The sequence below is a fragment of the Taudactylus pleione genome, unplaced genomic scaffold (assembly GCF_031769625.1).
Source record: "Taudactylus pleione unplaced genomic scaffold, aTauple2 ptg000202l, whole genome shotgun sequence".
NCBI classification, from domain to species: Eukaryota; Metazoa; Chordata; class Amphibia; order Anura; family Myobatrachidae; genus Taudactylus; species Taudactylus pleione.
In genome coordinates, this window is record NW_028284604.1 from 229,838 (window position 1) to 255,690 (window position 25,853).

At 44.1% G+C, this 25,853-nt stretch overlaps 1 protein-coding gene across 2 annotated transcripts in view; it reads right to left on the reverse strand.

The window, feature by feature from the left end:
* The window catches only part of LOC148518082 (uncharacterized), a 59,500-nt gene extending 35,436 nt beyond the window's left edge, over positions 1 to 24,064 (reverse strand). For both annotated transcript variants that reach the window (XM_088477716.1, XM_088477715.1), the window contains exons 1-6: positions 24,010 to 24,064; positions 21,180 to 23,603; positions 18,898 to 19,110; positions 10,745 to 10,912; positions 9,180 to 9,281; positions 6,878 to 6,988 (exon numbers count right to left, since the gene is read on the reverse strand). In XM_088477716.1, coding sequence (XP_088333842.1) covers positions 6,878 to 6,988; positions 9,180 to 9,281; positions 10,745 to 10,912; positions 18,898 to 19,110; positions 21,180 to 23,603; positions 24,010 to 24,064 — 3,073 coding nt within the window. The remainder of the gene's footprint in view (positions 1 to 6,877; positions 6,989 to 9,179; positions 9,282 to 10,744; positions 10,913 to 18,897; positions 19,111 to 21,179; positions 23,604 to 24,009) is intronic.
* Between the last annotated feature and the right edge of the window lie 1,789 nt (positions 24,065 to 25,853).

Consider the following 25,853-nt stretch of genomic DNA (forward strand, 5'->3'; position numbering starts at 1 on the left):
ACTTCAATGGTGACTTCAATGGTGAGAACCGCTAGGTTACTAAACGTTACCTAGCAGTTCTCACCATTAAAGTCATTGGTGTCAACCGTTCTTTGCTGAGAGAGGCTCACCTCTCTCAGCCAATGAACGCTCAACCCAGGCATTTTTATAGAGAAATGCCGCGGCTGAGCTGTCATTCGGGAAGTGCCATTCTTAGAGGACGATACTGAGTTCGTGGGTTGGGACTTTTTTGTTTTTTTTGTTTTAAGAAGATGGTGGATGCCTACATGGATCGAAGAGGACGTGATCTACGCTAGGAATAGGTGAGTATGTACTTTTTTTTTACAGGTGTCATGGATTCTACTGGACAAGGGGAAGTGATTGGCTACAGGGATTCTAGGTGTGTATGTGCGAATGTGACTGCGCATGTATGTTTTAATAAAATTTATATTGTCACGGTGAGTAAGTCTTGTATTTATTCTAATATTTCTTTTGCAGGTGAACTACAGGTACCAGCGGACCCTTAATGCCTTAGTTCATCTATCTTTTACACCACACTTGTCAAGTGACGGCCACATCGTGCAGGTCTGAACGACATATCATTTGCATTTCAGTAGTGCGTACACACTGCATGATAAGAGGGGAATCGTTAACAAGATTGACAGATCTTCCTGCATGTACAAAAGAGCTGAAGATGCGACCAATGACTTGCGGGAACTCGCATCGGGATCGTGATAGTCTAGCTCTGGTATTTCTTTGTTTCGAGATCGTGATAGAGTGTACACACTGGACGATATGAATGATTGTCGTTCCGATACGTTAGAATCGGCCAAATCATTAAAGATATCGTCTAGTGTGTAGGGGCCTTTAGAAGCAGGTTGGCTGGTACTTTATCTCTCTCCAATGTTTGATACATCTCCCTGTTAGTATTTTTAGTACACAATAAATATGAATTAAAATTAAAGATTATATGTTATGGAAGGAATAAGCCAAGCCTGATTATTATTTTTTAAACACAATCTAAGGTTCAGATTGGTTTAGGATTCAGCAGAATAATTTTGTAGCCATATTTGGATGAACCCTATGACACGGATTTGGGGATTTACTACATTATTTAGGCAAATTTCAGCCACATAACAAAATCTGCTACATATTTTTGTTACTATATTACATGACACAGCATTTAGCTACAGATTGGATGACGGACCTCAGAGCTTTCTTATGGTTCCCAACAGTGCAAGCAAACACAAAGTAACTGCATCCCTTGTCGTGGTGGTACTGTAGTTCCACAACTAGTTACATTTCTGTATTTCATTAAGATATGGTCCATGAGGGTATGTTAATAATTCTGTGCTCTACCAGTGAAAAACCTGGGTTGAAAATATATGCTACATACTAACAGCATTAAATAGTTAGGACACAGAAATAAACTAATTGTTGATATAATACTGCATGAATAAAGTAATGTATAGCCAAAAATGTTTTTCTCCAGTCAGAAATTGAGTTGTTGAAAACACTGGCATCACAAGAGGAGTACGGGGGCAGCGGGCCGCACCCGGGTGTCACCAGCCGAGGGGTGACACCAAAGTGCTAGCTCCCCCACAGTGACAGGCACTCGGCTCCTAACACAGTGAGGGAGCTGGCACTTCACACAGGCTGGTCCCCGGGGGCAGCCTGCACCTCCGACACGATTTAAACAAAAAGCGGGGTTTTTTGGGGGGCCACGAGGCAACGCCCCCACATGCGAGGCCACGCCCACCCTTGAAGCCACGCCCCCTTATTTTCCGGCACGCTGAATACAGGCTCCCCGTCCCTGCCCGCACTGGGTGCAGCGTGAGGTAGGGACTCCACTGGTTGAAAAGAGGAAAGTAAAGTGTGGAAGAGCTCAGATTATTGTTCATCTACACTGACTATAATACAGTATTAGCAACTTCACATGCTCTCTATACCTGCCCAGCCCAGTAAGAGGCCTATTCATTATCCCTTATGGGACCTTTACACAGCGAAAACACAATTCTGATTCAAATAAAAAAATGTATATCAGTGCAGCTTAAAAGTAAAATAAGTCAGCACTGATTACCCCAAAACAAATAGAAATAAATATATATTCTTTTCCAGCGCTGTTAAAAATCTGAAACCAACAGTGGCAGTACTCCCAGAGACAATGGAGTCATTTGCCGCCGGGCGTCAGCCCTGAAGGGGGCACCCGGCTCCATTGTCCCCGGGAGCTGCATGGAGAAGGAGCGCCGCTGACCGGCGCTCCACCTCCATTGGCGTAACTACGGAGGGTGCTGAGTGTGTTACCAGCGGGCGCCCGGCTCCTATTGAAACTCCCGGCGGCAGCCGGAGGACGGAGCTCCCTCCGTCTTCCGGGTCCCGCAGTGAACTATGGGAGTGACGTCATAACGTTACTCCCATAGTGCCGAGGAGCGGACGCCGGGGACGGAGCTCAGGAGTGAGCTCCGTCTTCCGGGTCCCGCAGTGTACTATGGGAGTGACGTAATGACGTCACTCCCATAGTGCCGAGGGATGGACGGCAGCAGCACTGGAGCGGGTAAGGTAAGTGTTTTTTTTTTTTGTGTGTGTGTGTGCGGTGGGGGCCATCACTACTGGGGGCAACTACAGGGGCAACTACAGGGGCCTGCTACTGGGGGCAACTACAGGGGCCTACTACTGGGGGCAACTACAGGGGACTACTACTGGGGGCAACTACAGGGGCCTACTACTGGGGGCAACTACAGGGGCTCACTACTGGGGGCAACTACAGGGGCCTCACTACTGGGGGTAACTACAGGGGCCTCACTACTGGGGGCAACTACAAGGGGCCTCACTACTGGGGGCAACTACCGGGGGCTCACTACTGGATGTACTCCATAGGGGGACCATTGCTGGGGAGCACTACATAGGCGGACCACTACTGGGGGCATTATTTAAAAGGAACTGCATAAGGGGGGCGGCGGCAGCTGGGGCTGGCATAGGTGCTGGGGGGTGGTACATTTTAGTTTGGGGGGGGCACCAACATTTATCTTGCCTCCGGGCACCTGGGATGAAGTTACGCCACTGGCAACCAATGTATACATTCTGTGGACAAAATGAATCCTTGAAATGTGTGAGATTGAAGATATTCCTTCTTCCAAAGAAGGAAGGGTCCACGCCACCCTCAGAATAGTCATCCTTACTTGATAAAGGATTTTAGAGGGCTTTCTTCTTTTCTTTTGTGATTCTGTCCCAAACTTCTATATAATGAAGTCTCAGAGTTAAAGATATAGGTCCGTATTCAGTTAGTCACAATTAAAAAATTTACTGTGTGTTAATCGTCCATTAATTGTACTTAATACATGTACGTGTGCTCCTGTTTGACGTACAATTCAATTAGAAAATGCTTATTCCGGAGTTTGCGCTGTAATTCTTTTTGGTAATACCCGCGTTAAGTGTAGCTGAAAATGGGGAAATCAGCCTGTACCCCCAAAAATGCAAACTATCAATATATAACAGTAGAAGTCTGTAAGTGGCCAAAAGTAAAGTATTTGGGGTTCTTAAAATGTGCCAATTGGCTGTTTAATGCAATTTTCAAAAACAGTGAAAAAATTATAGAAAACAAGTGTTTTTCTGCAAAGTAAATGCTCTAGATAAATTTGGGGTGCATAAAAATGTCTGTGAGTAGATATTTTTAAGCCACTGTAAATAAATAAATATATATTCTTTTCCAGCGCTGTTAAAAATCTGAAACCAACAGTGGCGGTACTCCCAGAGACAATGGAGTCATTTGCCGCCGGGCGTCAGCCCTGAAGGGGGCACCCGGCTCCATTGTCCCCGGGAGCTGCATGGAGAGGGAGCGCCGCTGACCGGCGCTCCACCTCCATTGGCGTAACTACGGAGGGTGCTGAGTGTGTTACCAGCGGGCGCCCGGCTCCTATTGAAACTCCCGGCGGCAGCCGGAGGACGGAGCTCCCTCCGTCTTCCGGGTCCCGCAGTGTACTATGGGAGTGACGTCATAACATTACTCCCATAGTGCCGAGGAGCGGACGCCGGGGACGGAGCTCAGGAGTGAGCTCCGTCTTCCGGGTCCCGCAGTGTACTATGGGAGTGACGTAATGACGTCACTCCCATAGTGCCGAGGGATGGACGGCAGCAGCACTGGAGCGGGTAAGGTAAGTGTTTTTTTTTTTGTGTGTGTGTGGGGTGGGGGCCATCACTACTTGGGGCAACTACAGGGGCCTACTACTGGGGGCAACTACAGGGGGCAACTACAGGGGCCTGCTACTGGGGGCAACTACAGGGGCCTACTACTGGGGGCAACTACAGGGGACTACTACTGGGGGCAACTACAGGGGCTCACTACTGGGGGCAACTACAGGGGCCTGCTACTGGGGGCAACTACAGGGGCTCACCACTGGGGGCAACTACAGGGGCCTACTACAGGGGCTCACTACTGGGGGCAACTACAGGGGCTCACTACTGGGGGTAACTACAGGGGCCTCACTACTGGGGGTAACTACAGGGGACTCACTACTGGGGGCAACTACAGGGGCAACTTCAGGGTGCTCACTACTGGGGCAACTACAGGGGCCTCACTACTGGGGGCAGCTACAGGGGCCTCACTACTGGGGGTAACTACAGGGGCCTCACTACTGGGGGCAACTCCAGGGTGCTCACTACTGGGGCAACTACAGGGGGCTCAAAACTGGGGGCAACTACAAGGAGCCTCACTACTGGGGGCAACTACAGGGGGATCACTACTGGGGGCAACTACAAGGGGCCTCACTACTGGGGGCAACTACCGGGGGCTCACTACTGGATGTACTCCATAGGGGGACCATTACTGGGGAGCACTACATAGGCGGACCACTACTGGGGGCATTATTTAAAAGGAACTGCATAAGGGGGGCGGCGGCAGCTGGGGCTGGCATAGGTGCTGGGGGGTGGTACATTTTAGTTTGGGGGGGGGCACCAACATTTATCTTGCCTCCGGGCACCTGGGATGAAGTTACGCCACTGGAAACCAATGTATACATTCTGTGGACAAAATGAATCCTTGAAATGTGTGAGATTGAAGATATTCCTTCTTCCAAAGAAGGAAGGGTCCACGCCACCCTCAGAATAGTCATCCTTACTTGATAAAGGATTTTAGAGGGCTTTCTTCTTTTCTTTTGTGATTCTGTCCCAAACTTCTATATAATGAAGTCTCAGAGTTAAAGATATAGGTCCGTATTCAGTTAGTCACAATTAAAAAATTTACTGTGTGTTAATCGTCCATTAATTGTACTTAATACATGTACGTGTGCTCCTGTTTGACGTACAATTCAATTAGAAAATACTTATTCCGGAGTTTGCGCTGTAATTCTTTTTGGTAATACCCGCGTTAAGTGTAGCTGAAAATGGGGAAATCAGCCTGTACCCCCAAAAATGCAAACTATCATTATATAACAGTAGAAGTCTGTAAGTGGCCAAAAGTAAAGTATTTGGGGTTCTTAAAATGTGCCAATTGGCTGTTTAATGCAATTTTCAAAAACAGTGAAAAAATTATAGAAAACAAGTGTTTTTCTGCAAAGTAAATGCTCTAGATAAATTTGGGGTGCATAAAAATGTCTGTGAGTAGATATTTTTAAGCCACTGTAAATAAATACAAAAAATAAAAACACCTGTAACTCCAATCTGCAAGCTTAAAAACTTTTGTTCCATTCATACAGCACCCCCTTATACCTGTCCAACATCCTGTCTCACGTTAGATAGCCACGCCCTTGCCGGGCTATCATGTATTCAAACCTTGATGTACGTGAGCTTTGCTATTAGTGAAATACTTTTAAATACTATTCTCACGACTGCGCTCTCCTTATCATTTATATATATTATATATATATATATATACATAAATACTGTATATATAAAATCAACAGCATAAAGTCCTAGCTCAGTGTTCTCCAACCGGTAGCTCAAGTCTTAATTTTGGTAGCTCACCTAACTGCAGCACTGGCGAGTAAACTAGGAGCAAATTACCTCTGACGTGTGCTCCCCTGTGGTTTCAACGCCATGGGTGGAGCCACAGGGAAGCACATCAGGTGATTTCCGCAGCCTCTATAGAAATCACCTGATGTGCTTCCCCGTGGTTCCACCCACAGCATCTATGCTATGGCAGGGCAAGTGACTCCCACCCAGCCCTACCGGAAAATCACACAGCAGACCTGCCTATACAGTATCTTTTGCTCCTCTACTGCACGTACCTCTTTGGAGCCGGTAATTAACAGTGAAATGTGTCTGTGCTTACATTTTATTTACAAACTACAACAATATCACTAATAATTAAATGCATTTTTATTTTCTATAAAACACTTTTTTTTTCATTTTCATTAAATGACCTTCAATTGTTCGGTTATTAGCCAGATTTTTTTTCTACAATTTTAGTAGCTCTTCAGGAGGTTTCATTTTACTATAGTAGCTCACACCTCAATTAAGGTTGGCGACCACTGTCCTAGCTTGTGCGAATAGTTTGTGCAAACTGATGCCATCTTCCAATAGTCCCTGATGGCCTGCTCCTTCCTATCGGAATGGAGCTGCGGAATGCCAAGAGGGATCTGAAAGGTCCCCCCACTTCCAGTGGCCCTCGCTGTGTGCATGCATGAAGTCAGTTCATGCTTCAGCACACTGCCGGACAGTGTAAACTTTCACCCTCAGTAATTTACGGTGAAAGTGTCAGAGACAGGAATCGCTGGACAGCTGCTTTTCAGACCAGCTGCCCTACAACTGGAGCAATGCTGAATTGTTCTGGCACTTTTGTATCCAATGTCACATCTCGCGGTGCATTGGATACCTAATTATCAGAGCCCAAATGTGATATACAGTTCACAATATGTCTAGAGGATTCAATAAAATGTAATGAGAACACTTATGCAATGCTTACCTTGCCTTGCCAAACACGCAGCTTCAGAATGAGGAATACTAGTAACATCAGTTCCATTAACAGCCATTACTATATCTCCCACCTGCAATCCTGCTTCTTCGGCTGCACCATCTGTTAGATATTACATTGATGTGAAAAATAAATGATTTAGGAAAAATAAATTAAAACAAACAACATCCCTAAAACATGAAAATACAAATAGACGTTTGTCATATGTATGAATTGTCTGATTGTGCATCAGCAGTTGAAGCTGTAATCACCCTGTTCTGTAGCAAATTTACAGAGTGGCCTCATACACATCTTGCAGCAACGGATGTACACTGATATAACAAGGACCTGCTCTGACACTGCAACTTAATGTTGAAGAGTTGTTTAGAGTAAATGCACTAACATTAGTTTTGTGCATTTTTAACATTTTACACCCCTCTCCCCTGTATTTCACAAAACATATACTTGAACTGTTTGGTTTTTGAAAATCACTAGAAAGCAATTTTCTATGATAAAAAAGTGCAGAATATTAATGGAAAATGGGGAGTAAGAGGCAAGACCGGCCGGTGAAGGAGTAAGGTGGGAGAGACGTGTGGTGAGGTAAATGGCTGGGGAGGCACTGGCTAGTATCAGAGCCAGATTTACACACACATATATGCAGGGGCGCCGAGAGGGGGGCGGAGCGGGTACAGATTACCCGGGCCCGGGCTTCCTGAGGGACCCGGTAGGGGCCCGGGTCCGACGCCGCCCCCCCTCCCTCACAGCAGCCCAGCACACAGCGTGTGCTGAGCTGCAGTTGGAGACTGCTCATGGCTGCTGAGCAGCAGCCACAGCAGTCTCCTATGCCTGTGCGGGGGAGGGATCACACTGATCGCACCCCCCCTGGCTTTGCGCCGGGTTGAGGGGGCTCAGAGCGCCCCCTCCCCGGCGCGCAGTGCCACTTTGCGCCGCTGCAAAGCTTATTTATTTTTTTCCCGGCAAGGGGGCGTGGCTACACCTCCTGAGATTAGGCCACGCCCCCTATTACCGGGGCCCGCCTTGGCTCTTGGCGGCCCTGCATATATGAACCCGAGGGTTCATGTGGGCATTATACAGAGGTGCAGCAGTATATAGTGCTGGAAATTTGGTATGTTTTGATCAGGGATGTGCGGAAAAGGTAGACAGGGGAGGCAGTGCCTCACCTGCCATACACTTTTTACTCCAGAGTTTTGACTATAAAAATGATTAGAATAATACATAAGAATATATAGTAGGACCCACCCCCTCAAGCCAACGAATAATGGGTCTTACTATATATTCAAGTCATTTATATAAACATAGAAATGCCCCATAGCCTCAGTCACAGTGGAAATATCTTTTCACCAGCCTGACTAACCAAACATGAGTTTATTAACTGTTTGAACTATGGACCTCATTCAAAGCCGCTCGCAAAAAGCGAGCGCTCGCTCTGAATGGGGCGGGCGCTTTTTTTTTTTTTAGCCAGCCTCCTGTCCGCTCACTAAGCTGTGGGTGACTACCCACAGCTTTTGGGAGCGGCCAGGTGATGGTCGCGATGGTCGCGACCATCGGGCTTGCGACGAGACCCTTGTGGTAGGGTCTCATCTGCCGCAAGCCCCAGTGAGCTTCTGGCTCTAATAGAGCCGGAAGCTCACTACTGACATCACTCATGATGTCAGTAGGGCCACCCTCAAACGGCAGGCGTTCCTTCAGGAACGCCTCCGTTTGTCCAGCCATCCCCACTCTCCGCCTAAAAAACGGGGCGAGCTGCCGATCAACATCGACAGCTGCCCTGTTTGTAGCGAGCACCGGAGCGAGTGAATTTATCACTCGCTCCCGGGCTTGCGGACGCGCGGCGCGTGCGCAGTGCCCCACCATCGACCCGCTTGCGAGTGCATAGTGCTTGCCAGCAGGTCTGAATGAGGGCCTATGTGTTTATCCTGGTTTCCATATGTTGTCTAGTTTTGTCAACTACAACTTCTATAGTGGAGCATCCTTTCTGGTTTTAAAAATAATTAGAATGTTATTTATTTATAATCCCATCATACATCTGCCATCTCGCTGACTTTGATTGCGTTTTCAAAAATACAGAGAACCCTTCCCTAAACTGGTATTATTTTCATCCTGAATATTTTCAGTTCTTAAGAAAACTCAGTACCTGCCGGATGTCTGTTTCTGCCTGCACTCCATTAATTACTAACACAAGAACATTGTGAAATAGAAAATAACAGTTAAATGCAAAAATTATTCTAATGACATTAGAAAATAACGTCCTGGTCACAAAGTTGCTTATGTTGACGATAAATAAGGTGCTTACTTGTATCAACTTCTGTAACCAGGATAGGCTTTGAAAATTGAATTCGAAATCCCCAAGGGTAGTCTCCTGTACCTTTTGCAATTCTCACAGTACGTTCACGAACTATTCAAAAAAGAATAAATATTCAGAGTGTATTTCATCTGCTGCCACAACTGAGAACAGAAGCCAACTTGAATTCTAAGTGTATTTATCTGATTTATACAAGTCATCTGCTTTGGATTTGAATTGTAGATGAATTACAATTATTTAGTACAATTCTAAAATGTGGACATGAAAAAATCATGAAATATAAATAATAGTAAATAGATAAATAATAGAAAAAGAGTCATGAACTGCATCTTCAGCTTATTTTATTTATTTTAAATAAGATGTGATAATGTATGTACAGTAGGTTTTATTTCTCTTAAAATGAAACCATCACAGTGAATTAACATTTGAGCTATACGTGAAAAATCAGTTTACAGGATTATCTTGGTTTCTGTATTAATTAAACTAAAATGTGAATAATTTATTTCAATAATGGGAAAGGCTATATGCAATTTAAAATATACTAACAAGTGTGATAATTGGTGGGTGTAGACATGCAAGTCCTCGATTCAGAACTACTCCATCTGCTAAGTTGCTTGGGCAACACATAAACATCTGGGCAAACATGATCAAATGATTACAATCAGCTAATCACGAGAGAGGGGCTGGCTTTGCTGGTGTCTTTTGATTGGCTCCCTGCTCCATACAGTGAAGTGAGCCCTGTCTCAGATTCTGGTGACAATTGCAGCCTTGCTGTGTATTGCTAAAGCCTGTGTTCTTGTTCAGATTAACTTCTGGTGTGTTTCCTGCTGCCTGCCCTGACCTCTGCCAGAATGCTGACCTTGTCTGCGAGCTACCTGTCTGATCTCAGCCTGCATATTTAGCTCTGCGCTGGCACTCCTGTGACTTATTTCCGCAATTTTTTAATATGGAGAATCTGCATACTTGTTGCCACATATCATTATATTAGTGAGTCCTATTCTTGCTGTTATCTCCTTGCAGGACCTCTTTATCAATTACTTCAGTCTCCAATATGTCCTGAGTCAGAACTGGTATGAGTTCTTGCAGTACTACCACATGTTAGGTCCTGGGGTAACTGAGTACCACTGAACATTCGCACTCTATAGGAAGGGGGCTGCTATAGGTGGAAGTCACATGTAGTCAGTTATAGGAGACTGAATCCAATTTCTGAAATTTGACATTAAAACGAGTAACCAATACTTTAATTGCAGTCTCTATAGCCTAATGTTTACTTTATATTCTGTTTAGTCTGCACAGAGTTTGGGGGCATTTAGCATATCCTGTTAACTCATTGATTGCTTTGTGTTAACATTTTAGTGTCGACGTGTTAAATGTCAACCTTTTGATTGTGTTAGCCATTTAACTCTGTTGATCTAAATATCTATAGAATGATGGTTGCTCTAATGACCATGTTGATCTAGTTACTATCGTTTTTCAGAACCAGTCAACTTTATGGTGTCGACCTTCTAAATGTCAACCTTTATACTGTCGACCTATATACCACACCTGTTACTTACTTGCCACTGATCTAGGCCTTTTACTGAGACACCTTGGACTATTGTCCGGGCTGCAATCATCTCCTCTAAATATCCACGATGCTGAATGAAAGCTCTCTGTATATAATCCTTTATCCTTATTGTCTGTACGTGATCCTAAATCCACTGAACGAGTTTCTTCTGAGTTCCCTGGAAAACATGTAGACAAACCTCTATATTTCAGAGAGAGTAAAATATCTCTAAATATGTCTATATTTGCCCATATATAGAGAGGTACCCATCTCTGCCGTCAGACCTGCCTTATCCATATGTTTTCTCTGATACCCGTTATCACCAACAGTACGCATCATCACTGGCCTTATGCTAGGTACTAAAAATACATCGGGATAACTCTGCATAGCCTGCAATTCCGTTAGCACGCCCTCACTGAACATTGCCTACGTGAGTGTGACCCGTTACAGCCCAGCTACACCCCTTCAGCCACAAGTAAAGATGCTACTGAATTGTGCATGACTCTGAATCACCAGAACTTGCATATGCTCAGCTCAGGCGGATGTGCAATGTGAGATCAAGAAATATACATACTGCAAATGGACTTCCCTCTGTATCAGCCACAGTGGCATTTGGAGTCCAGGGCAAGATGAAAAATGGAGCTCCCATCCTATGTGTGTGTGTTGAAATAGTGGGCGTGGCCACGTGCCACAAGGGACGTGGCTGCTGGAAAATGGGGTTGTGTCAACATGACACACCAACATTTCTCGTCACTCTGGGAACATTCCTTTCCATTCCATATGCACCTTAATGCCCCCAGTAGTAGTACCCCTCTTGCAATGCCCACTGTAGTAGTGCCCTTTATGCAATGTCCCCAGTAGCAGTGCCCGTTATGCAGTGCCCCATGTAGTAGTGCCCCAGTAGTGTCCCTATTACAGTGCCCCCAGTAGTGCACCTTTACACAGTGCCCCCAGTAGTGCCCCTTATACAGTGCCCCCTTATACAGAAAACAACAAGAAGCAATACTTACCTCAATCCCTGCTACTGCGCCTGCCACCATCTGCTCCTCCATCCTTCCGGTCTGCTCGGCACTATGAGAGAGACGTCATGACATCTCTCCCTTCACCCACTGCGGGAGCCGGAAGGTGGAGCTCATGAGTGAGCTCCAGCCCGGCTTTGGCTGTGGGGTGCAGCAGCCAATGAGAGTCTGTCTGACTCTCATTGGCTGCTAAAACAAACACACTGCCGTGGGGTAGTATGAGTGAACTGTCTGGCGCTGGTGGCGGTGTATTAGTTTTACAGTGCAGTGCGGATCGCCCTCAATGAGGTCCGCACTACACTAACTGAAACGGACCTGGACCGCGGCTGGCAGCGCGCAGCCAGTCGGACGGAGCCCAGGGCACGAGCTCTGGCCGACCCACCCTAGTTACACCACTGATCAGCCATCCCTACAGCATGAAATAATGCAATGAGTGCTTCCATATAACGCCATTATATTGTACTGATCTTAACATTCAGAAATGATGCAGACAACGTTGAGATTGACTCACACCAAAAATGACCATGCAGGTGTGTGCCCACTGGCCCATTCACTTGCACTATTTTATTTGATTATCAGCAATAAACCGCATTTCCAAGGATTTAAGAATGGGTGTTGTTATTAATACCTGTGTATATGTAATTAAATAAAGTATAATAAAACAAAAACTATTAAACAAGTAAAACAAAAAACAAATAAAAACTATTAAAAAATACTGTAAATATACAGCAGTGTCTTGGAAATACAAAGTCACACTTTAAGATATAACATCAAAATATAGTGTTGATATGTTTTGTAAAATTAAATATATTTGTCATTCAATTTATGTCATTGAAAAGGGCTCGGTATGTTTTGTCAACATTCACAATATTGACATTCAAGAAAAATGTTGACACTGAAAATGTCAACATGTTCGAAATGGTACGTAATATTGACACCAAGTTTTCATTCTAACCCCAAACCCCTAAAATATCTGTTGTATACATTTTTACTGTGTCGACATACAGGAAATGCGGCCGCATTTTGATTGTGTCAACATTTTGATAGTGTCATCAAGTAATGTACTTATATATGGAATCGGTATGAATGACCACCGGACGAGAGCCCGGCGGCCAAACAGCGCAGATCCCGATGGAGGTAAGTAAAGTACCTAACCCTCCCCTCTCCCCCTCCTAACCCTAACCCTCCTTTATAGTTGCCTAACCCTAACCTTCCACCCCAGTGCCTAACCCTAATCTCCCCCCAGGGGTGCCTAACCCTAACCCCCCCTCCCCGCACCCTAAACCTAACCCTCCCGGGGTTGTGCCTAACCCTAACCTCCCCCCAGGGGTGCCTAACCCTAACCCGCCTTCCTGTAGCCTAATCCTAACCCTCACCAGGGGGTGCCTAACCCCAAGTCTCCCCGGGGGTCCCTAAACCTAACCCCCCCATCCCCAGCTACGTGGATACTTACCCCCGGCGTTGGACGTTCGGTCTGGCGTCCTGTCGGGGTCCTGGAGTCAGGATTTACATAGTCATCTGTATTTCGATGCCTATGCTGGGATAACACTGTCGGGATTGTGACAGATGATGATAAGAGTGCCAGTAAGGCACATATTTCTTCATGACAAGGCTGGAAACCCACCGATTAACAAAAAACTATGACCTCCAGTTTAACAATCCATTAAACTATCTAGGACAAAAATATAAATATTGCACTTGTGGCCATTCTAAATGTATTAAGTGTCCATTGAAAATAATGACAGAATTATGTGTATGCCATATGTAGAGCAGTTAAACTATATATATTACCTCACTGTACTTACTTTCTTTGAACAGATTGCACTATTTGTCTATATGAGCCATCAACAGCTCTAGGTAACTGCACAAGTCACAAATAAATAGACAGTTACATACTGTAAGCAGCAAAGACATTAGTTATAATATGTGTTACATATACTCCGGTGAAGCTGTAAATTACAGTAGTTTACAGCTAAATGAGAGGTTCCTGCAGCTTGTAGGTCATTGAACTGGCTACATAATAACAGACGTTCTTCAGTTTCCTTAAACACAATACGAGATCTTCAACAAAAGCGCATCTCCAGCTGCAGCCACTTTTCTTTATATAAGACAGCTCAACTTTTCTGTCACACAATACTAAGAAAAAACAAAAATAATAAGAATGTAGCAGCATTGCTTTTATTATTATTATTATTATTATCCTTTATTTATATGGCGCCACAAGTGTTCCGCAGCGCCTTACATAGTACATAGAACTAATAGGTGAACAAGAAACAAGTAACTTACAGTACATTACAGTGCAGGACAAGGACACGACTTATATACATTGCTGAAATAGTGATTAAAGCACTCACAATAAGCTGCCGGGAGTTGGCAGTCCCGTGTTAGGTGCCCTAATGGGGAGTAGAGAGTAGAAGAAAATGTACAGAGAAGCACATGAGGGAAGAGGTCCCTGCTCATGAGAGCTTACATTCTAAGGGGAGGGACAGACTGACAGGCGTGACACAGAAGGGGAAGATAGGATGGAAAGAGCATGAGGTGGGTTAGGATGAGTGCTGAAAGGTCTTGATGAAGTAGTGGGTCTTTAGAGCCCGTTTGAAGATTTGTAGAGAGGTGGAGAGTCTGATAGGGAGAGGGAGAGCATTCCAAAGGTAGGGAGCAGCACGGGCAAAATCTCGGATGCGGGAGTGGGAAGAAGTAATCAGTTGGCAAGAGAGGCGGCATGCATTAGTTGACCGAAGTGGGCGGGTGGGAGTGTGAAGGGAGAGAAGGTCAGAAATGTATGCGGGAGAGGATTTGGTGAGGGCTTTGTAGGCGAATGTAAGAACCTTGAATTGGCATCTGAAGGGAAAGGGGAGCCAGTGTAGGGCTTGAAGGAGAGGGGAAGCAGATGTAGAACGTCTGGAGAGGAAGATGAGCCGAGCAGCAGCATTGAGAACAGATTGTAGTGGAGAGAGGTGAGAGACTGGGAGGCCAGCTAGGAGAAGGTTACAGTAGTCCAATCTGGATATGACCAGTGAGTGGATGAGGGTTTTAGTGGCATCCTGGGTGCGGAAGGGTCTAATCCTGGAGATATTTTTTAGGTGAAAACGGCAGGACTGCGAGAGATGCTGAATGTGCGGTTTAAAGGAGAGGGAGGAGTCTAGGATAACTCCAAGACAACGCACTTTGGGGCTAGAGGAGATAGTTGTGCCATCAATAGATAATGAAATTGTGGAAAGTGATGTAGTGGAAGAGGGTGGGAAGATGATCAGCTCAGTCTTAGACATGTTAAGTTTAAGAAAGCGCTGGGACTTTTCCTGTTCAGACTTCTATTGTTCCTTTAAAGCAACATCCACATTGCAATCGAACCACAAAAAAGTTATATTTATATACAGTATGTATAAAAAAAATGAATTGAAGGACAGTCAATATAAAATTTTCCATTCACCATTATAAGAAAAACAGTCACTGTTGTCATATAGATACAGTATATAATAAAAAAATGTCCTTTATTAAAACGGTATGCCTTTGGCATCCCGGCGGTCTGGATGCCGATGCTCCTTTTACCAGCACCAAAATCCCGGCGCTGGTCAGAAGCCCGTGCTGCTGCGACTGCCGGGATGCCGAAGGTAAGTATCGGGGTGTTAGGGGGGTTAGGTTTAGGGTTAGGCATTAGAGGGAGGGTTAGGGTTAGGCACTAAGGGGGGAGGGTCAGGGTTAGGCACCAGGGAGGGGGAGGTTAGGGTTAGGCACTGAGGGGGGAGGGTTAGAGTTAGGCACCAGGGAGGGAGAGGTTAGGGTTAGACACTAAGGGGGGAGGGTTAGAGTTAGGCACCAGGGAGGGAGAGGTTAGGGTTAGGCACTAGGGGGGAAGGGTTAGGGTTAGGCATGAAACAGGGGGGGTTAGGGTAGGGATTAGGGGGAGGGTTAGCATGCCGTTTTGGGATGACGGAGTCGGAATTCTAACAGCCGGGTTCCGAGTGCCGGCATCTGATACCGCTTCCATTAAAACGATTTCCTCATAAAACATGTATGAGTTTCATAGTAGCCAGTTTCTGCATTAGTCAGAAAAAAGATGATTTGTGGAGCTCACCGGACCTTCTAGGTAGCCTATTTCATGTGGTAGATTATACCAGCTTACAGATAAATGTTACCCTGGAACCTTCATAGGACTGTAGCCGGTATTCACCAGTCCGTAGGTAGCTGTTCTGTTCCCCCAGGACTCCCGTGAGGCTGAGACCATTGGTTTTCCTTCAGCGTGGTTCTTGGCGTACAACATGCCACTGACTGTGCTGCTCACCCGGTTCAACAATTCAACACCCAGCACTCCTTTCTATTAAAAGACACTATCGCCTCAACCTGCTACTGACGCATTTCTACCCTGGATCGGGACTTTATCAAGGCACCTGTTCTTCAGTTTCCTGCTCAAGGCACTGGTTCTTCAGTTTCCTGCTCAAGGCACCGGTTCTTCAGTTTCAGTGCAGGGGTGCCGGCAGCGGTGGTGCCGGCAGCGGGGGTTGCTGCCAGTGGGGGTGCCGGTGGTGTCGGCAGCGGGGGGTGCTGGCAGTGTCAGGCGGCAGGGGATGGCGGTCGCCATCTTCTTCTTCAGTGTTAAGTTTCAATGGGCTTAACGCTGATTGGCTGAGAGTTCTGACAGACAGCTCTCTCAGCCAATCAGAGTTAAGCCCGCTCAATACAAAACCTCGCAACTCCACAGCGGGGTCGCAAGGTTTTGCCTCGGGTGGTGGATCCGGGGCAGGCAGGGAGATCCGAGCGTTGCTCGGATCGCCCCGGTTCCCCGAAATTCGGGTGGATTCGGATCTCTGAGATTCTAACCCACTCATCTCTAGTTAAAATATTTACACAAAAACATAATATATGCGAGCAGCAATAAAAATACGCACCTATCAGCGTCAGTGGTGCATTTCCAATTAGCGAATCAGAGCGGTTCACTCGCGCCGTTGACTGTCATCATCGTCATCATGCATTTACACCAGCAGTCACCAGTGTCAGAACCGCACATATTTGCATAATCACATCTGCGTGTGTTGTTTTCAGGACATGCACAGAATGAATTTAAGTAATTTATGCAACACAATCTGACATAGTTCTCATTGGGGATATATTACATGAAGTCACTCACATCTATTTACTTTACTCAATTGAAATTTTAATTTAGACTACAACAGGGATAAAGATTCCAATTTGCTTTTAAGGGCCATATTCAGTTAGGTGCGAAAATCCATTTTCGGCAATAAAGTTTCGCGAGTGACGTAATTTCGCCATGCGAAAAGTTTCCTCCATATTCAATTCCGTAGACTTTTCACCGGTGCGGAAACTCAATGCAATGGAACCTGTGAAAAAGTTTCGCCTATGAATAGGTGTTGAAAAAAAGTGCAGAATTGGGGTTTTGGGGTGCAAACTTGCGGGAACCACCCTGCACCCTTGGGACAGTCCCCCAAAGATAAACTGCGTCAAAAAATAAAAAAAAATACTTTAGATCACCACAAAAAAGTACTTTCATTTTGGGGCCAAAAAGTCCAAAGTTGGGAGACAAATTTCTAAACTAGCGAAATAGACTATAGTGGGATCCCCAAGTATGCCCCAGGTGTTTTCAAGTTTGCAGGTGGACGTGGCAGGTGGATTTTTTAAGTTTTTTAAAACTTCAGTTTAGCAACTTTAAAATATGCTTTAACCCATTTTCTTGTACCCCACAATTGCTGGGACTACTTATTTTCTGCAAAAAAACCCCTTCTAAATGCTATTCTTCACCACTTCTGCAAAGACGCTAATTAGCAGCTATTGAGAGCTTTTAAGTACCCCAAATACATTCAGCAGGGCTATTCGGGGGTATCTATAGTGATCCACAATGTCAGTGCATCTTTTGGGGGGGGTGTCAGGCTGTTTTCCCCAAATCTGACAGCACTTTTTGCCTGGGATAAGCGGGGACGCACGCAATACTTTTCCACATGGAAATCCAGCGATGACGGCGAAAAGTCCGGCATGTGAAACGTACGGGACTTTTCACTCCTGATTGAATATGCCCCTAAGAGGGAAAAGTTTAAGTTGTGTTTTCTTTTTATTTAATTAAATTTTGTATATAAAATGCATATATTTATTAATACCTTGAAAACATTGTCTTTTGTATACATAGCACTACATTACGATACTATATGGAGTACAAATAGAGTAAGGTAACTACTATGTAACATTGGGCAAAAGAGGTTGGTGTATTTACACAACACTATTACATAGGGAGAGGCATTTACTACTAAAAATGTCATGCTGCAACTTCACGCCATTGTGGGGCGTAAACACGGGCATCAAGTGGAGGGGGCGGGTACTAATTACCTGGGCCCAGGACTGCTACAGGATAACAAATGTCCCCCTTTGCAGAGCATGGCGCCGCTTCCTGGTGCTGCACATTGCGTTTTCCATAGAGTGTGTGGTCACACCTCCCAGATTTGGCTACGTCCCTTTAGTACCTTCAGCTGCCTTAATTGCTCTGGGCGTAAGTATTTACAGCCTGATGTAAGGCTGATGCAAATTATACTGTTGTTGAGCTGGATGCATATTGAGATGCCTCCAACTCAGCAAATGTACGTAAATAGGTTTTTATTATGTGCATCTTTTGTCTTGTTTGTATTCAGAGCACTAATGTGCTAACTCAGACTATTGATTGCTGAGTAAGTGCCTGATTCAGCAAGGACCGCAATTGCAAAGCTGCACGCAGGCTATAGATATATGATGTATGCATGCAGGCTATAGCTATATGATGTATGCACGCAGGCTATAGATATATGATGTATGCACTCAGGCTATAGATATATGATTTATGCACGCAGGCAGCTTTGCAATGGTGATCTTTGCAATTATTATAATGCAGCAGGTGGCATCACGCTTCCTGTGCATTACTTATCCGAGCTGCGTTGTCCAACACAACATCGGATACTCTGCGGACCATCGCAGATTAGAGTAAGAGGCCAGGAAATCTCCATTACCCATTAGAGATTCTGGCCTCTATCCTCCCCCCAACGGCGTGCACTGTTGAATTAGGCCCCATGTTATTAGGATAATATGTTTCAATTTGTTTCCTGCTAATATAAAAGTGCTTAAAATGCTGAAACGTGCGATTTAAATACAGATATAAAACAACACTAACCTGACTCTTCATTGATAGTGGCAATTGAGCTTCCTCCTATTGAATTACAGTTCTTGGTTTCTTTAAACTGTTTCCTTTTCTTAGCCCAGCGGTCTGACCCTTCGTCTTGTGGACTGTCGCAGCCTCCTGGTTCCTTTAGCGCCAAATCTTTAGGCAGTTTCAGGTGTTTGGTGAATGTTTCTGATTTTATTTGAAAAAATATCAAATCAGTTTCTCACATTAAATGACATTATGGGGTAAATTTACTAAAGTGAGAGTTTTCAGAAGCGAGTTTTAAAAGTGTTGTTGCCCATAGCAACCAATCAGATTCTAGCTATTATCTTCTAGGAGGTGCTAGTTAAATGTTAAGTAGAATCTGATTGGTTGCTATGGGCAACAACACTTATAAAACTCACTTCTAAAAACTCTCACTTTAGTAAATTTACCCCTATAAATCTAGAGTGACGCTGTGTACTGCAATAGGACAATACGTAGGAAGAGAAGTTTTTCTTCTGAGAAATCTCCCAGGCAGATATATCCATAGCCCTTGAATACAGATGTATTGTCATGTAACTAATATTGGGACTGGACATAACTTAGATAGCGCGACTTTGATTGATATATTAGTGACTAAATAAAACTTTTGAGAAGATATCACAACAGGTGATAAATAAGGTGTCACAAGCTGCCATTTTATAGAATTGTATAGAATACTGTGCCTGTGACTCCTTATTATCACACCTCATCACTGGATGTTTTTTTCTCTCTAACATATGCAAAGCCATATCCATCCCTAAGAATAATTATAATGGGACACATCTATATATGCTTTGGATACAGTAGGGTCCGTTCATCGTCCCCTAATTGTGGATTTTCAATTGTTTTACATATTTTTCTCATACTTTAATGTCATCCCCATTCATTATTATAGTAACACAGGAGATATCACTTCTGCAGACACAATCATTTCTACACTCCCCATACTTTCTGTTGTTTGGTTTGTTCTTAATGCTTTTGTTGTAGTGTAGATAACACTTTTTTTTGTTATTTAAATAACACTATATAAAATGTAGGTATATATTATGTAGTATTATATAGTGTTGTTCTGAACCTACGCTAGTGCAGGTAAAGATGCCATGCACCGCCACCCTCACCACCACCACCATACTTATTCATCCTTCCGGTAAAAGCAGCGGGTCGCTGATAGTTGCTGATGGTGGCAGGGCTGAGCGGTTCTGATATAATCTCATCATATAAGTCCCTCCCCATAAATCCACAAAATGCAGCATTATGCCGCAAGGGGGCGGGGCTCAGTCTCAAAGGAAAATAAAACTGTCTATCAGGGTGGGTTTTTGCATGCACCGTTGCACAGAGTTGCAACATTTGCTGTCTTCTATCTTTGTAAAGTGAGGCTAAACTAATACGTTCATATTTTAACACACTTCAGTATCTGCAGTTAATTGTATTTGTTTTTGATGTTACACAATGCCCCCTCCCCTTGATCCAACTTTTTCATTGGCTGAGCCAAATTCAGTAAACACTAGTTTCTATTGTATTGATAGGCTTTACTCTACTTCAGACCCTTAAATAGCTAACAGTCTAATAATACACCTGTTATCAGGGCCTGCTCCATGTGGAGTATCTCCCTGTGCCATTATTGTTTGGCGCCCCAAGCCCCCCAGCGCATGGCGAAGCTGCGCTCGACCCAAAAAGGGGTGTGGTCTTATTTACATAGACCACGCCCCTAGATGATGCCATTTTGGGGCCTGTCAGCAGCTGGGTTGCCCACAGCCATCTCCCTGCACTGAATGGACACATGCGAACGGCATCCATTTATCTTCACAGGCACCGCTGCTCTCGGCTTAGCAAAGCTGCGGCAGTACGTGGCCCCAACCTCCTGACCACCCGCGGGCCGAAGTGGAACAGCGGGACGGTGCCCGAAAAATGGTACTGTCCTGCTGAAATCAAGATAGTTGGGAGGACTGTACCTCTTTGGAGTGGTGCCCCTGTTCGACCACACTGGTTGCACACCCCTAGAGCCGGAAAAGTTGGAAATTATGAAAACAAATTTTTGCTAATTATTAGTTTTCAAGTGTGTTTAAATATTGGGTTGAGCTCAGTACATCTTTATACAGTGCTACTTTTTAAACAGCTCTTTTATACAAATACATTTACAACACATGGTTGCAGTTTGAAATGTTTCTCTAGTTGATTGTAGTAAAATAATTATATTTAACCAACACTAACTGCAATTTATTAAGACTGTACAAAACAAAAGAAAATGAAAAATGATTATAAATTACCTTTTTTATTCACCTTCTCTTTTGGAATTTCTATTTTCTCCAAATATTCTTCTACTTTTTCAGCATATTTGGGAGAATTGTCTTCAGTGTCTGACATTGGGATGCTGGGAATCTGACGGGATATTGATTCAAAAGAAGTCCCGGGGATGGCACTATCTGAGCTATTTCTTGGTGAGGTACTGTTGCTTTCCTCCTGCTCAGGACACTTCTCATTTATTTCTTTCAGACATGTATCGTCAGGCATGTTGCTTTGGTCTTCCGTTGGTAGAAAAGGGTCAAATATCTTAGATGTCTGTGAAGAAATATCCTTGTATGCCAGTGGACTATGGTCTTCGAATGAACTAAGAATTTTGTTCTCTACATCTGCCTCTTCAACGTCAAATACAGGTGTCAATACTGAGTCTCTTTGTATCATGGAAGATTTAAACTCTTTTAGAGGTTCTCGTTGCAACCTTGAAGTTGTTGAATCACTTTCACCTTGGATTAGTACTCTTTGGTCCAGGTCTCCTGTTACAACAGTAACTACTGATCCTCGCCTCTTTCTGGTTGTACTCTCCATTTCTGAAGCGTTTGGCTGGCTCATAGCTTTTGCATGTACATCAGACTGGAATGTCTGTTGGAGACATTCAACAGATACTCGACTGTTGCTGTTTTTCCCTAGGATATAATCTCTTGAGGTACTCCGGGATGGAGGACTCACTTGAATTGAAAAGCTTTTGTTTTGTAATTCTGCTACATCAAATACTTCAGTATGATTATCACTGTCTAACATGTCTTCATCAAAGCCACTCTCAGTATAGTCTACACGCTCTTCAGCATGTTTCAATAGATCCTCTAAAGCCTCATCTTCATCCATATTTTTCTTTTTAACACTTATTTGCTGTGGAGAATATAAAGAATACACATCTGAGTTCCTAGATGGAGACAGAACCTCAGAGTGGTTGCTGAGAGAATGTACTTGAGCAACATGTGAAATGGTCTTTTTATGTTCAGATGGTATGGGGTTATTATTATCTACTTCCGCTTTACCCTTACTTCCATATCTTGTAGATAATGCAGAAGGTTGTGGTTGTCCAGGCATGACAATGGGAATATGTGCTTGAATTCCTTGAGCCACTGAGTTTGACGTACCCATGTCCAAAAAAGATTGCCTTACATGACTGAAATTAACAAGTGGATCAGAATTCATTTGTGGAAATGTTTTCCATCTCACTGCTTTGGCATCAAAGGAACAATCACTTTTTTTCAAACGGCAGCATTTTGATGGATCCAGATTAATTTCCTGATAGGAGATAAATGGAGCATGGCTAATACTGTCTTTATTTGGCTTAATTGGTTCCTTTGTGCATTGCTTACAGCTTCTCAAGTACTCCAAAGGACAATTCTCCTCTAACTTAACTACATGTTCTGCTGGGCAAGCCTCATCCTTTAATTGTCTTGGCTCAGTTTCCAACTCAGTCCAATATGATGATATTGGAGATGTAGAATATGGTTCTTTTATGGAACTTTCAAGAAGTAAGGCCTCGTCTTCTGTATTCGTAAATACACCTTTGTCATCAGCAAACTCTTCAGGTGGAGGAGGCACATCTACATGCCACTCAGGACATCCATACTTTGTACAAAATTCTTTACTCTCATTAAGACTAAAATCAGACACAGGGTACGAACTCCATGATCCTCCTGTTGATCGGTAATCATTGGTTTTAGTAAAACCCCTTCCAAATATATCTTCTGCTTTATTTTGTACATTATCAGCTTCTATGTGAACCATTAGATTCTGGCTGACTGCTTTATATCTTACTTTAATACTTTCTCCTATTATCTCTAATTTTATTACAGGTTTGTCACAACTTTGCTCTTTGGGTGCTGAATTGTCTGTTTCCTTCCTAGAATCTCCCAGAAAATCCCATTCCTGGTCATCATTGAGTTTACTTTGTTGGTGTTGCCTGTCATGGTAACTACGACTCTTCTTAAGACTTTTTCCATTCGTTATTTCAACACAAGTTGTGCAGTTTTTTGATATTCCTTTGTTTATTTCCAAATTTAGATGAAGACAGTCGGATGTGACTTGTGCTGTAAAATCTCCACTGTCATCTGCATGTTCAGTATCATGGTGGAGATCATTATTATCCACCTGAGACATTGCAGATGTATCACGCAAAATGACTTTTACAACATTCTCTGTTTTGTCAGGTGTTGATGGACTTGATGTTATTTTACTGTCCATTGATCTGTGTTGAGCATCATGTTCTTTCCCGTTCCCGTTTCCTTCATAGTTCTGACATTGTCCCTGTGCTTCACTAGAGGCGGTACATGAATGAGAATGAGAATTTACTTGCTTATTTTCGCTGTCCTTAGAATTCAGATCGATTTTCTGATTAAATGATTTTCTATGGCAACGGCAAACAAATGGCACATGTTCATCTAAAAAAACAAGCACAAAATATTACAGCTGATTATTTAGCATAGACCATGCATGTTTCTCTTGTGATGTTTCTCAATGACTAAAGCACAACAGTCCACCGTTAATAGCTGATATGAGTTGTGGGACTTTTTTTTAAGGTTGGATAGTTGCAGCTATTTTTTTATATTTTCTAAAAAAATATAACAAAGTTATAGCACACAGTAGGAATATCGGGGCACTTAAGTTTGCATAGTATAGAAATTACTGTAGATACAGTTTGCAGGGCAACAATATTGACAAGGTGGACGGGCACATTTTTAGTAGCTGCTGGGGAAGTCTGCATACTGAATACATTTGAACTCCACAAAAGGACTTGACAAGTATTTCAAGAGAAAAACTAAAATTATTTTTTTATTCAAATCTTACATTCTTCACTGTCTGAGCTCCTTCTGTTCTTGTTTTTTCTTCTTTTTCTGCTCATTACTTCTTGTGGAAGTTTCTATTGTTCTATCTGCATGACATAAAAAATAATGCTGCAAATCAGTATTGTAATAAGTTATATATGTATATATGTATACACTACACGCACACGATATTATTTTAGATGCATCTTATGCTAAACTGCTAGTTATTGTAGCCAGCATTGCAAGGTTTTTTTCCCTCTGTTTCTCATCTCTGTATCCCCCTCATCTACCTGTGTCTCATCTCTGTCCTCCTCACCTCCCCCGCAATCTTTCTTTCTTATTTCTATCCTCCTCAACCGATCATCTCTGGCCCCTTCACATCTCCCTGTCTCTCATCTTTGTCAATCTACCTCCACTTCTCCCCATATCTCATCTCTGTCTCCGTCACCCCCCATTTCCATGTCTCTCATATCTGTCCCCCTTAGCCCCATCTCCATGGCACTCATCTCTGTCCCCCTCACCTCCGTCTACCTGTCTCATCCCTGTCCCCCTCACACCTTGTCTCCCTGTCTCTGATCTCTGTCCCCCAGTCCTCCTCCCTATATACCTGTCTCTCGTTTCAGTCTCTCTCCCCCCACGTCTTCTTGTATCTCATCTCTGTTACCACCCCACACTCATACATCTATCATCCTTGCCCCCCTGGCTGCAGGCACTGACAAGAGGGGCCAGTCCTTCCCTACAGTAACAGCAATGGGGAGAATACAGAAGTGAAGTTGTGTCTGGAAGTCTGTCAGCCAATGAGAGCTGTGAGGGGAGGTTGGAGGTGGGGCCTCCCTGCACCTAGACACATGCTGAAGTAGGTTATATAATAGATATACATATATACAGTGGTTGAAGTGGGAATTTCGAAGTGTGGGTATGGAAAATTGAATTGAATGGCTGGGGGCCTGGGGTACACCTAGAACCCTATAAGCTTTAAGGATTTTGAAATTAATTCTAGATACTTTTTAACACTATAGTATAAAAAAAAACATATTGGATTATATAAAGTTATCCAACCTGTGTTCCCTACCTCCATTGTGTTCATCCACCTCTTCCCCATGTTTTATTTCACATTTCCTAATGTCCTTCCCTTACTTACGCCCTGCGCTTCTCATGCCCTCTATCCCTCTTTAACCCTGCACTTTTCACTCCCTCCATCTATTTCTCATCCCTGCACCTCTTCCTCCCTCCTTTCCTCTATTACCCTTACACCACTCCTTCCCTCGCTCACCCTTTGCACCTCTTGCCCCTTCCTTCTATCTCTCACCCCTGCACTTCTCACTACCTCCTTCTTTCTATCACCCCTACACCTCTTCTTCCCTTTCTCACCTTTGCACCTCTCACTACCTCCTTCTATTTCTCACCCTTGCACCGCTTACTCCCTCCCTTTCTCACCCTTTGCACCGCTTACTCAGTCCTTCCCTGTCTCACCTTTGCACCTCTCACTAACTCCTTTTATTTCTCGCCTCTGCACCTCTCATTCCCTCCTTCCCTTTCTCACCCTTGCACCGCTTGCTCCCTCCTTCCCTTTCTCACCTTTGCATCTCTCACTCCCTCCTTCTATTTCTCACTCTTGCACCGCTTGCTCCCTCCTTCCCTTTCTCACTTTTGCACCTCTCACTCCCTCCTTCTATTTCTCACTCTTGCACCACTTGCTCCCTCCTTCCCATTCTCACCTTTGCACCTCTCACTACCTCCTTCTATTTCTCACCCTTGCACCGCTTACTCCCTCCCTCCCTTTCTCGCCCTTGCACCGCTTGCTCCCTCCTTCCCTTTCTCACCTTTGCATCTCTCACTCCCTCCTTCTATTTCTCACTCTTGCAC